This window comes from Lytechinus variegatus, chromosome 2 (genome assembly GCF_018143015.1).
Source record: "Lytechinus variegatus isolate NC3 chromosome 2, Lvar_3.0, whole genome shotgun sequence".
Lineage (NCBI taxonomy): Eukaryota > Metazoa > Echinodermata > Echinoidea > Temnopleuroida > Toxopneustidae > Lytechinus > Lytechinus variegatus.
Genome location: NC_054741.1, coordinates 26151476 through 26162036, shown reverse-complemented (window position 1 = coordinate 26162036; position 10561 = coordinate 26151476). Strand labels below are relative to the sequence as shown.

Below are 10561 nucleotides of genomic sequence, written 5' to 3'. Positions count from 1 at the left end.
ATCAAATTTAACTGGCAAATCACTGCATCCATAAAGTACAGAAGTGTGACATCTATTTTCACTTTTTGCATATCAACGTTCTGAAACGCTAAAAAAAATTTTGTGACGTCATCACTTTGGTACACTCTATGCAACTTGATCATTGCAAGAGACTACACAATAAAAATAAGATTCTGAACAAATATATAAATTAATAAGTGAAATATTTATTAACTGTAACATGTAAAAATTAGATATATTCCAGTTATAATAAACAGACCTGCCAACCTTCTACAACCAAAAAAGTATTCTCATTAGAAAAAAAATGTATTTTTTGACAAAAAGAGTATTTTTAAAAATTTGCCTCAACATAACAATCGCCAGCCTGTTGTACTGATAATTGATAATTCACCCTTTTAAACATATGCTCGTAGGCAAGAATTTACTTGTTCTTTTCATGCAACAAGTTACTGGCCCAACAGTAATTTTTACCGGTCAAGGGCTGTCGACAGTCCCAGACCGGCGCTAGTGTCACGCGTAGTGAGTAATGCATACTCCTATCAAAAAATTTTTTTTAAAGTAACAAATCATACAGAAAAAGTATTGGTGTATTTATAGCAAAAAAGAGGAACAAATACTCTAAAAAGGGAACGGTTGGCATGTCTGAATAAAGTCTAGTTACTTTTTACCTAAAACTTTTATTTACTGAACACGAAGATAAAAGCTTGATACTATTTACAGCCACCATATACCACACACTGAGTTACATCAAAATTGTGTTGCCGCATGTTAGCACATCATTCTCTACAGAATTCTGAAGTGGCAAATGAAGTTTTGTATTCCATATTTACCATATTTTTCTATGAAGTATCAATTACGTTCCTAACAAACATCAATTGATAATATAACAATTTCAAAGGAATGTACATATATTATAATACAATCCACAATATTTACACATGTACAAGTAAGAAATTTATGATTGGTAATGTGGTATACCACTAAATGACCAAGATACATTGTGGATATATTTTATTATCAATATGGAAATAAAACTTGGTCCATATGTAATGTTTTATAAATGCACTCATGTTGAAAATAGTACAAATAGTAAGATATTTTGAAAGAATGGATAAGAATTTTTCAACTTTTCAAATGAAGTTCCAAAGAATCCAAAGGCAATCCACAAGTAAAGTAATGATAATGAAGAACTTAACAATCTGAACGAAGGTTCATCAGCCGTAAAAATCACAAATATCATGCCTGAATGTTATCTAATTGCACATCTCGTACATGTAGCTTAGCTGTAGATAAATTGCTTCATTCTTATTTTGTTATCATTATGTTTATGTAACTCATTTATGTATGAGTAATACTGTCATTTTTTTTTGTATCTTATTTCAAAGCAAAGTCTAGCATCAGTCTTTGATTACATATTTGACTCTCAATTAAAAAAAACTCTATACAAAATATATCAGTATGAAATGTTCTCCAAAAAAGATTTACTTCATATTCTGCATGCCTTGCAGGAGGTGGGATTGGGTCTATTTCACCAAAGGCTTCAGTCTTGATGACCTTTTCCAACAACTAGCCTCCAGTGTCCAAAGAGAACTAGCTTTCTGAATTGGGATTTAAAGAGACTTTGGGGCGACTTGCAGTTAATTTAGTAGGAAAGTTAATAGAGCAACCCAATTCTTGAACCTGCAGTTGGCTTGTTTTGGGGCTAATAACAAGAAATATCAAAGAAACATTAGATCAAAAATATAGTACGACTAGTAGATCATGTGTTTCATTGACACCTAGGGTCATATTACTCCAGAATTGACAATAATTTTAGTCCACATTTCTATGGATTGTCAGTCAAGTTTTATCATTCTTATCCTTCATTCAACATTCATGACAAAGATTAAGCATCAAAGGATTCATAGAAACATGTGGTAATCTTCTCATTTCATTACAATATTACTTTTTTTTAGTTTTTCACTGCTGGGTCAAATGATTGTGTACTTTGTGTTTGAGTGGAAGATTGGCACTCTAAAAAAATGTGGTCAAAGTGAACTTGAGATTCCTTTAATGGATGATATGAGAATACCACTCTCAATGCACGATCATGCCACTGAAGAGGAATATTTCTCAAACAACACATTTCATCATTCATCTCCTTTATCATCCAGCTTTGGTGGGTTAAGCAGATTACGATTCGGAAGGGTTCTGTATTACAAGCAATGAGCACTCTTTTCCTGCAAATAAAAAAATAAGAATGAAAAAAAAGAGGGAAGTAAACATTAATTAATACCTAAAGTACTTGTACTACCTTTTCCGTCACTGGTGTATATTCTTCAAGCGGTACACCTATTCTTCAGGGGTAGATGAACTATCATGTCATCCCTCCCTTCACTTGGATAGTATGACATTGTGTAGTATTTATGCCCATGGCAGGCATCATAAACACAATGTTTTTCAGTTTTCACAAAATTCACAGTATGAAGTTTTGAACAGCACGCTGCAGCACGTTTGGTCATCCTATCTAAAAAACATGTTCATATTACACCCATTCTAAAATCTCTTCATTGGTTAAAGGTCAACGATCGCATCATCTTCAAAATCCTTCTTCTTGTATTCCATGCAATTAACGGCTCTGCTCCACAGTACCATATTAATCTAATCAACAAATACACTCCTGTCAGGTCCCTACACTCATCCAACTCTGGTTCCCTAGTTATTCCTAAATCCATTAAATCATGGGGGGTTCGGGCATTTGCTCACGCTGGCCCTGTTCCATGGAATGATCTTCCCCTGACAATCCGTGTATGCACGTCCATTGATACATTTAAGCGTTACCTTAAGACTCGTCTATTCAATGCTTCCTACTCTTAATTGTTCCTAAATCTATTACTATTATATTTGTAATTTTTCTCTTTCGTTATTTCTCTCTTCTTTCACTGCGCCTTGGGCACTCTGCCGAGTGGATTTGGCACATTACAAATCACATATATTATTATTAACAAGACACATTACACTGATTACTAGATTGTTATGAAACATGAATACATAAATTGCTATTTTGTTCACTTTGAATTGAAGTTGAAGAATGAAGATATCCATTTTAAATCAAGTTGGCACCGAAGTGAAAGATTTGAAATAGGGATTTTGTTCTGATTATTATTTGTTTGGCGTCACCTGTGCCTGGGAGGCGAAAAGCGAACTGAACTGAGTCACTGTGACCCGCAGGTCTCCCCTCCCGAAAAACTGATTGGGGGGAATGCAGGTGGACCACTACACCGGTGTTTCCCCCTACTCTTATACGAATAGTGCAATGGGTTCTTAACATGCAAAGGTGGTGACTCTCCTCTACACGGGGCCTCCATTTAACTTCCTATCCGAGGGACGGAGTGTTTTCCATTGTAACATAGCCTGCATCTATGAAACCAAGGGAGAGACGTTTACACACAATGCACTGGCTTCAGTCATCTGCCCAGGGTGGACTCGAACCCACGATCTTTGGTTCGACGGGCAGATGCTTTACCGACTGAGCCAACACCGCTCTTAGTGTGATGAAATATCATCCCACAGCGGTTAGGAATGCTATAAAGCTTATTTCACCCAGAGTTTGAACTCAAAAGAGCATTTTTGTCAACTAAGAATTATGGAAAATTCAGTTTTACAACTTTTGCAACAACATGTCTTCCATTACTACCAGACTACCACTAAAATGGAGGTATATTTACAAAGCACTGTGTAAAGCCAGATGAATGGGAATAGATTAATGAATCATAATATTCATGGTACCATTCAACATGGCTCATGATGTGATGACATCATATGTCATGAGTTCGTCTTTGTAACATTGACTTGGTGCGTTTAGTGCATCATAAGTTTTTTACTGAATTAAAGACTAACCTGGAGCCACCATAACCTCATTCCTCTTGGTGCGGACACGGAGGAAGGCAAGGTTGTCCACTGGGTCGATATCCCGTACACAGCTCCTCGCCAGGCCAATCACAGGCTTGTATTGTTGGCAATACTGGACTGTGGTGGAATTATCTAGCGTTGTCTTGAGAGGGATTGCTGATAAAACAACCACAAAAAAAATCATAATATGATTCAAATTATTGGTCCAATGTTCACAACATGGGCTATTTTGTCCTGTCAGTGCAAGAATGCCCTGTACACCACACTTTCGTGCATACAGGCAAAAAACGTGCCCTTAGCAGCACACATAAGTGCACTTGCGTAAGGGCGTTGCAAGAATGTTTTGTTAAGGGCGTTCTTGCACGGACACAACGATTTGTTTTGATGTAATACAGCTCCATTCTAAAAGCCCATCTAAAGCTTTGGTAAAGGGCTAATGTGAATTCTACTTGGGTATAAGCCTGTGTTAAACCAGTCAGTCCATCGGTCCCTGAATGATGGCACAACTGTTGGTGCAATTCCTGCAGACTGTTGAACTGATGAAATAAAGAAATAGAAATTCGGTCTCAAAGAATTTATGCATTTCTTCATTCCACTGGTCCGCTGGTCTCTGATAAAGAATAACCGATGGGCATCGGGTCTACTCCATTATCATCTATCATTCCCATCTTACCAATGTGTATTGGCCATTCAAAGAGGAAGTTCACCCAGACGAAAAGTTTATTGAAAAAATAGCAGAAAAAAAAATAATGAAAAATATTGGTGAAAGTTTGAGGAAGATTAAAAAAGTTTTTTATTTTAGTTTTGTCACACCATATAAGAGCAGCTGCCAAATATGTTATGCAATATAAAATACATAAATTTCATTTTTGATGGTTTATTATGAGCAAAATTTTCTTTTTCAGGAGCAGGTGTGAGCTAATTTGTATGTTGATATACTGAAGGTACAATAAAACTCATTTTCAATTTTTGGAAAAAAAAATGACATTTCATTTTTTTTAATTCAAGATACATGAGAAGCTGTTTGCATATATAACACAATAAAAAAATAAAAAATTCTTAATAACTTTTTAATCTCTCAAACCTTTTAATTTTTTCTGCTATTTTCACAAGAAACTTTTTGTTCGGGAGATCTTCCACTAAATTGTTTTAACCACTATTCTTTGTGCACATTCAAATTTTGATAAATTAGTATCTTATGAACTTAATCAATTTTTATGACTATGTCCCGAAAAAGTTAACGATTGGATATCAGAAAGCTACGATAGTATCCTGAAATTGTTTAATCACTGACCATACTATTAAAAAAAATTTGTAACAAAAGATATTTTCTTTTAACCAGGCACCCAACAAATAATAGATATTCATTTAAAATGGAACAAGTTATCATATCCTTCATAATCATGACTATTTCACATGATACAGATTCACATAATCTAGTAATTATTTTTTTTTAAAGGGGCAATCACTTCTTGAGTGATTTACCTTAGAGTCACCTTTGAACTTTTGACTGTTGATCAACAGTCTTTGAAAAATTATAGTATGTTAAAAAAAATCAAGTAACTCTTATAACATCAGCAAGTATATCATTTTTTAAGTAACCTCAAGAGAATGTTTTACATTATCTTCAAAGCTATGTAAATGTATTTGAAATTTGTAGGGCACCTGTAAATATTTTTTCAGATGACTCCTCACATTTTTATCTTGTTTGTTTTCCAATAATTTCATTTTGGGCTTTATCAAAAAATTTATTTTTGTTATAATTGAAAAAACATGTTGTACTGTTCCAAATAAATTTTGTAAGATGTTTATAAAGGTAAGACTCACAATCATTGTCCATTACAATTGTTCCTACCACACCCTTGTGGGCGGTAATCCTTTTCATTGTTTCCTCAGCTTCAGACTGAAATAAAAAGAAAAGACAGTTGTTAATTTAAAGATAAATTCCAGTTTTGGTAACGATCTCAAAATGACTTTTTACAGAATCTAATATAATGACCACCCACGTGTCTGTATGTATAAATAAAAAAATATGTGCAAAAGGATTCTGGAAGAAATTGTGTAATTGCTGAAAAATAAGCAAAATAAGCATGGATTCGGTCACTTCCATCGGGTCTTTGTTCCTGCATACACTGTCAGTGTGTTCGTATTTCAGCTTAGATTTTGATTTTAAAAAGTTCAGTTTATGTAACTGTACCAGATCTAGATCCACGATGATATAGTCATACTTAACCTTGGTTTTACAGATTCTCTCACGAAATTAGTGTTTTACTGCAACTACTATCATTTAGCTTTAAAAGAGATGGTATTCCAAATCATCATTTCATTAAAAATATCAAACATAGCTCACAAGTCATGTCGAGGCAGCATTTCTAACATAAAATGTGACTTCTATGTGAGACTAGATGGGTTCTGAACAGAGTGCAGTCTCAAATAGCCAGATCAGAATATCAAATACGTAACTTCTGTTAAAAATTTCAAATGATAACCTCTGAAAACTTTGTGAAATTAACAAAAATTAATGAGATTGTCAGTCCTATAAAAGTGGTCAAACATGTGCGTTTAAGTTTAAACTTTAAAGCATTATGTAAAAAATATATATACACTCCCCTCCAAAAGTTTGGGAACACCTGCATTCAGTGTGTGTTTTTCTATACTTGGTAGACTTTATTGATATTCAGGCTCATTGCACAGGTGAATTTTTGTTTTAAAGTGAAGATTATACAGCAGTGTAAATTTTGTTATTGATTCAAACAAATTTATACTCTCTTAAATGGCTGGCTACCAGTCAAGATGGCATTCTCTCAAAATGCTAACTTCTTTTATTACATGCAGTTATTGCAGTTATTCAGAGCTTTTACACTAATACATGTGCAACTTCATTCATTTTTCCTTTTCCTAGTCAGAAGTAAGACACAAAAATGAAATTAAACAATACTCAGAACTTGTGTCACTGATATGGAAAACTTTTTTAACAAATTCTATTGAATAAACATAAAAGACAATAAATCATATATTTCTTTTAAATAACCACAATAACAATCAAAAGGGCATCAGTTTTTTTTTTCTTGATCATGGAAACTCATTTATTGCAAAAAGACTACAGTTTATTATTTGTTTTTGTGATACTGTAACAAACAAAATAAAATCTAGAATGAAATTTAACTTAAAGGCATGTCTTTCTTTTTCAAAGTGTTCCAATTAGATTGCCTTCTCATCAAAGAATCCTCCTTTGACAGCAATAACAGCACGACACACTCCCGGCATCCTGTTGGTCAACTTCTTGAGGGAGTCACTTGAAATACCCTGCCATGCCTTCTGTAGTATCTCCCTCGTACAGATGAGTCTCACTTGTTGGGCGAGTTTCTCGAACCTTCCTGTCTATATTTCCAAAAGCAGCTCAATGGGATTGAGATCTGGGGACTGGGGCGGCCAATCCATGATTTCCAGGACTTGTTTCTCTTCCTTTTTCTTCAAGTAGTCTTTGCATAGTCTTGACGTGTGTTTTGGGTAATTGTCCTGCTGGAAAACGAACCCTTCTCCGATCTGGCGTTTCCCTGAAGGGATGGCCTCCTGCTGTAGGATTGAATGATAGCCATGCTGGTTGAGGATACCCGAGTCTACTCTGTGCGAGCTGCCTACATTTCCTGCATCAAAGCAACCTCAAACCATGACATTACCACCACCATGTTTCACAGTTGGCTTGATGCACTGGGGTAGCATCTTTTCTCCCTTTCGCCGTCTCACATAGGTATGTCGCTTGCTGCCGAACATCTTAAACTTTGATTCGTCAGGCCAAAGAACCTTCTGCCACTGCTCCAAAGACCAAGCAAGCCTTTTCTTCCAGTTCTTTTCTTTGAAGAGTGGTTCCTTGAAGCCACACGGCCCATCAGCCCTGCTCCACAGAGACGTCATCTAACAGTGTAACATACATGTACAGGCATCTCATGGGTGTTGTTGAGGTCAGCTGTAATCTGTGGGCAAGTCAGACAACGGTTGCGCAGACTGCTCACCCAAATGTATTTATCTTCAGCAGGAGATGTTGTTTTTGGCCTACCACTTCGTCTCCTGTCCCCATTAGACCCAGTGGCCTCTTAATTTGCGTTTCAGGCTGTAGTGAACAGCATGGACACTGATCTGGAGTTTCCTGGCTATTTATCGCATGGAGTAGCCTTCTTTCCTCAAAACTACAATTGACTGACGGGTTTCCAAAGAAAACTGTCTTGTATTAACCATTTTAGTTTTGTGACTGACTTCTGACTTAGAAAAACTGAATAGGCAAAATGAATGAAGGTGCACTGGAATAAGTGTAAAAAAAACTCTGAATAACTTTTGAATTCATGAATTTCAAATTGCACTGATGTCTACTCCACTTCCATGCATTTTCTTTAAAGAAGGATTAGGCATTTGTCAAGTTCAGATGTTTTCCAGAATAAAAAAATCAGATTGCCATAATTTAACTGTCTTATGAACAATACTGAGCTACAAATTCTGTGGACATCTGCTGTAACATATCACAAAATAATGGGAAGAATTTCAGAATAGAACCACAAACAGAACAATGTTAAAGGAAGTTAGCATTTTTTTAGAGAATGCCATCTTGACTGGTAGCCTGCCCTCTTTGGCAGCTGCACATCTCTTAAGACCTTTGAATTTGTTTGAATCAATGATAAAATGTACGTTGGTGTATAGCCTTCACTTTAAAACAAAAATACAGCTGTACTATGAGGCTTAACTTCAGTAAAGTCTACCAAAGTTTGAAAAACACACACTGAAGGCAGGTGTTCCCAAACTTTTGGAGGGGAGTGTATAACTATATATAAATCCTTTATCCTAGCTACCAGAAATGATATCATGTTCTCCACACAGAGCACAGGCAACAGGCCTTTATGTGGACAAACATTTGCTTCGTGAGCATACTATGTTTGAATAACTTCATATCAACTAAACACCCGAAAACCAAAACAAATCTCAAGTGTTATTTTCATCCGGGGGGGGGGGGGGGCACATCATTAATGCAAAATCATCACTAGCCACACACGCTTGCAGCAATTATATCCGGCATGTAGAGTTTGACTGCAGCTGATAAGTAGGGGCCTCTGGGTCTATTCGGTGGAAATTGAAAAATGAAACCCCTCAAGATAAACTAAGTAGATCTAATGTATAATGTCCAAAGTATTGATCAGATTAGATATAAATATGATAATTCAACAAAATAACAAGATTCATTCCTTGCAGAAGTGGCAAGGACTCAAATAGGACAAGCCCCCCTCTCGGCCTCTGCGCCCTCCCCCACTCAGTTGCTCCGCTCCAAGCCTCACCAAGACAAGTCTAGATAGATCATCTAGGCCTACCACTCTTTTTATTTAGCACTTTAGCAGTAGCAGTCTTCCATGTTCCTTAAATCATATCTATTTTATCCAGATCTAAGTTAAAGTTTTATTGGTTGTTCCGCTGTACTCCGTTGGCTCCACTCGTCAATTACAGAGACCAAAGACAAATGTCCTACTCGATCTGTACAGGGAATCAATGGCCCATAGGGCATAGGATCTATGTACCGGTATAAGTTAGGATAAACCATGAAATTGAAAATCTAAGTTCTTCTTCTCGAAACAGTAGTCCACCGTCTGGTTGCGCGACAGCCAAACTAAGTCACTGTTTTTTTGTCCTTTTATATTATTGGGGGGTCCTTTTATTTTTCCCCCCATTTTGGTGATTTCAGGCCAAAACAGAATATTTATTTTGGTCTAACATTCTTTTCATATATTTTGAATATGAAATAAAGACAAAAATTGCTAATCGATGAGCCCTGTGATGTGATGTGTGGGGGGGGATTTTGCATTTTTAACCCCCTATATGCTATGGCAGCTGCATGATAACGAACCATCTGAGCTGTGTACGAGGAGAAATGAAAAAAATGTTTAAAAAAACTCGAAGCAGACGGCTGCCAGCTCGGAACCGCCGTACGACACGTCGACACAAGCACAGACATGACTCGACGGTCCTCCAGCCGGCTCCCCCTGGCACGGACCGACCGGTTTGGGCGTTAAGGGCAGCGCAACTCCGATGGCGATGCCCTCAAATCAGACTCGAAGAGGGGATCAGGCCTAATGAAATAATAATGGATAATTATAAAGTTTTACGTATAAAAACTAACCATTCGCTGTTATACAATAATATATACAATTCAAGCTGATTATTACATTAAAAAATTCACCGGTATATGCAAAAGAACAAGAAATTTGTTTGTTTATTACCATGTTTAGATTTTCCGTTTCCCTTGTTGAACTTGGTTGCTATACGATAAACGACTGACGTATCGTAGAGGGCGTCCGACGCCAAGACTTTTCAGCTCACTCATCATGGTGGAGGTGCCGTGGCCGAGTGGTCTAAGGCGCCTGGCTATACATTGAAAGTCCGGGGTTCGATCCTCGGCCGCGGCATCTATGCCCATGAGCAAGGCATTTGTCTTGTCTTGTCTTGGGTTAAGTCGGCATATGCAGACTTGCTGTACTCCGCCAACTTTATTGATGTGTGAGACCACCAAGTAAGCAGGTCACTTGCTGGGTTTTTGAGAGAGTTTGGATTTAAAAAGGTCCAATGAGGTTATCAATGTTGTGTCGATGTTTAACTCATTCCAATCCTTCGTAGTTCGAGGAAAGAAGCTGTA

At 36.7% G+C, this 10561-nt stretch overlaps 1 protein-coding gene across 1 annotated transcript; it reads right to left on the bottom strand.

Annotated features, from left to right (window-relative positions):
* Nucleotides 1-563: 563 nt before the first annotated feature.
* On the bottom strand, nt 564-10255 carry LOC121407691 (dynein light chain roadblock-type 2-like). Its single transcript, XM_041598878.1, has 4 exons — nt 10149-10255; nt 5719-5794; nt 3880-4047; nt 564-2219 (listed from the first exon to the last, which is right to left on the bottom strand). The coding sequence occupies exons 1-4, from the start codon at nt 10149-10151 to the stop codon at nt 2173-2175; spliced, it is 294 nt and encodes a 97-aa protein (XP_041454812.1). The 5' UTR covers nt 10152-10255; the 3' UTR covers nt 564-2172.
* Nucleotides 10256-10561: the final 306 nt, after the last annotated feature.

Bases quoted from the DNA above. Each gene is read 5' to 3' on its own strand.
- LOC121407691 (XM_041598878.1), bottom strand. The intron at 4,048-5,718 runs GTGAGTCTTACC...TTGTTTTATCAG, and splicing joins AATTGTAATGGACAATGATT to CAATCCCTCTCAAGACAACG. The intron at 2,220-3,879 runs GTTAGTCTTTAA...TTTTATTTGCAG, and splicing joins TGAGGTTATGGTGGCTCCAG to GAAAAGAGTGCTCATTGCTT.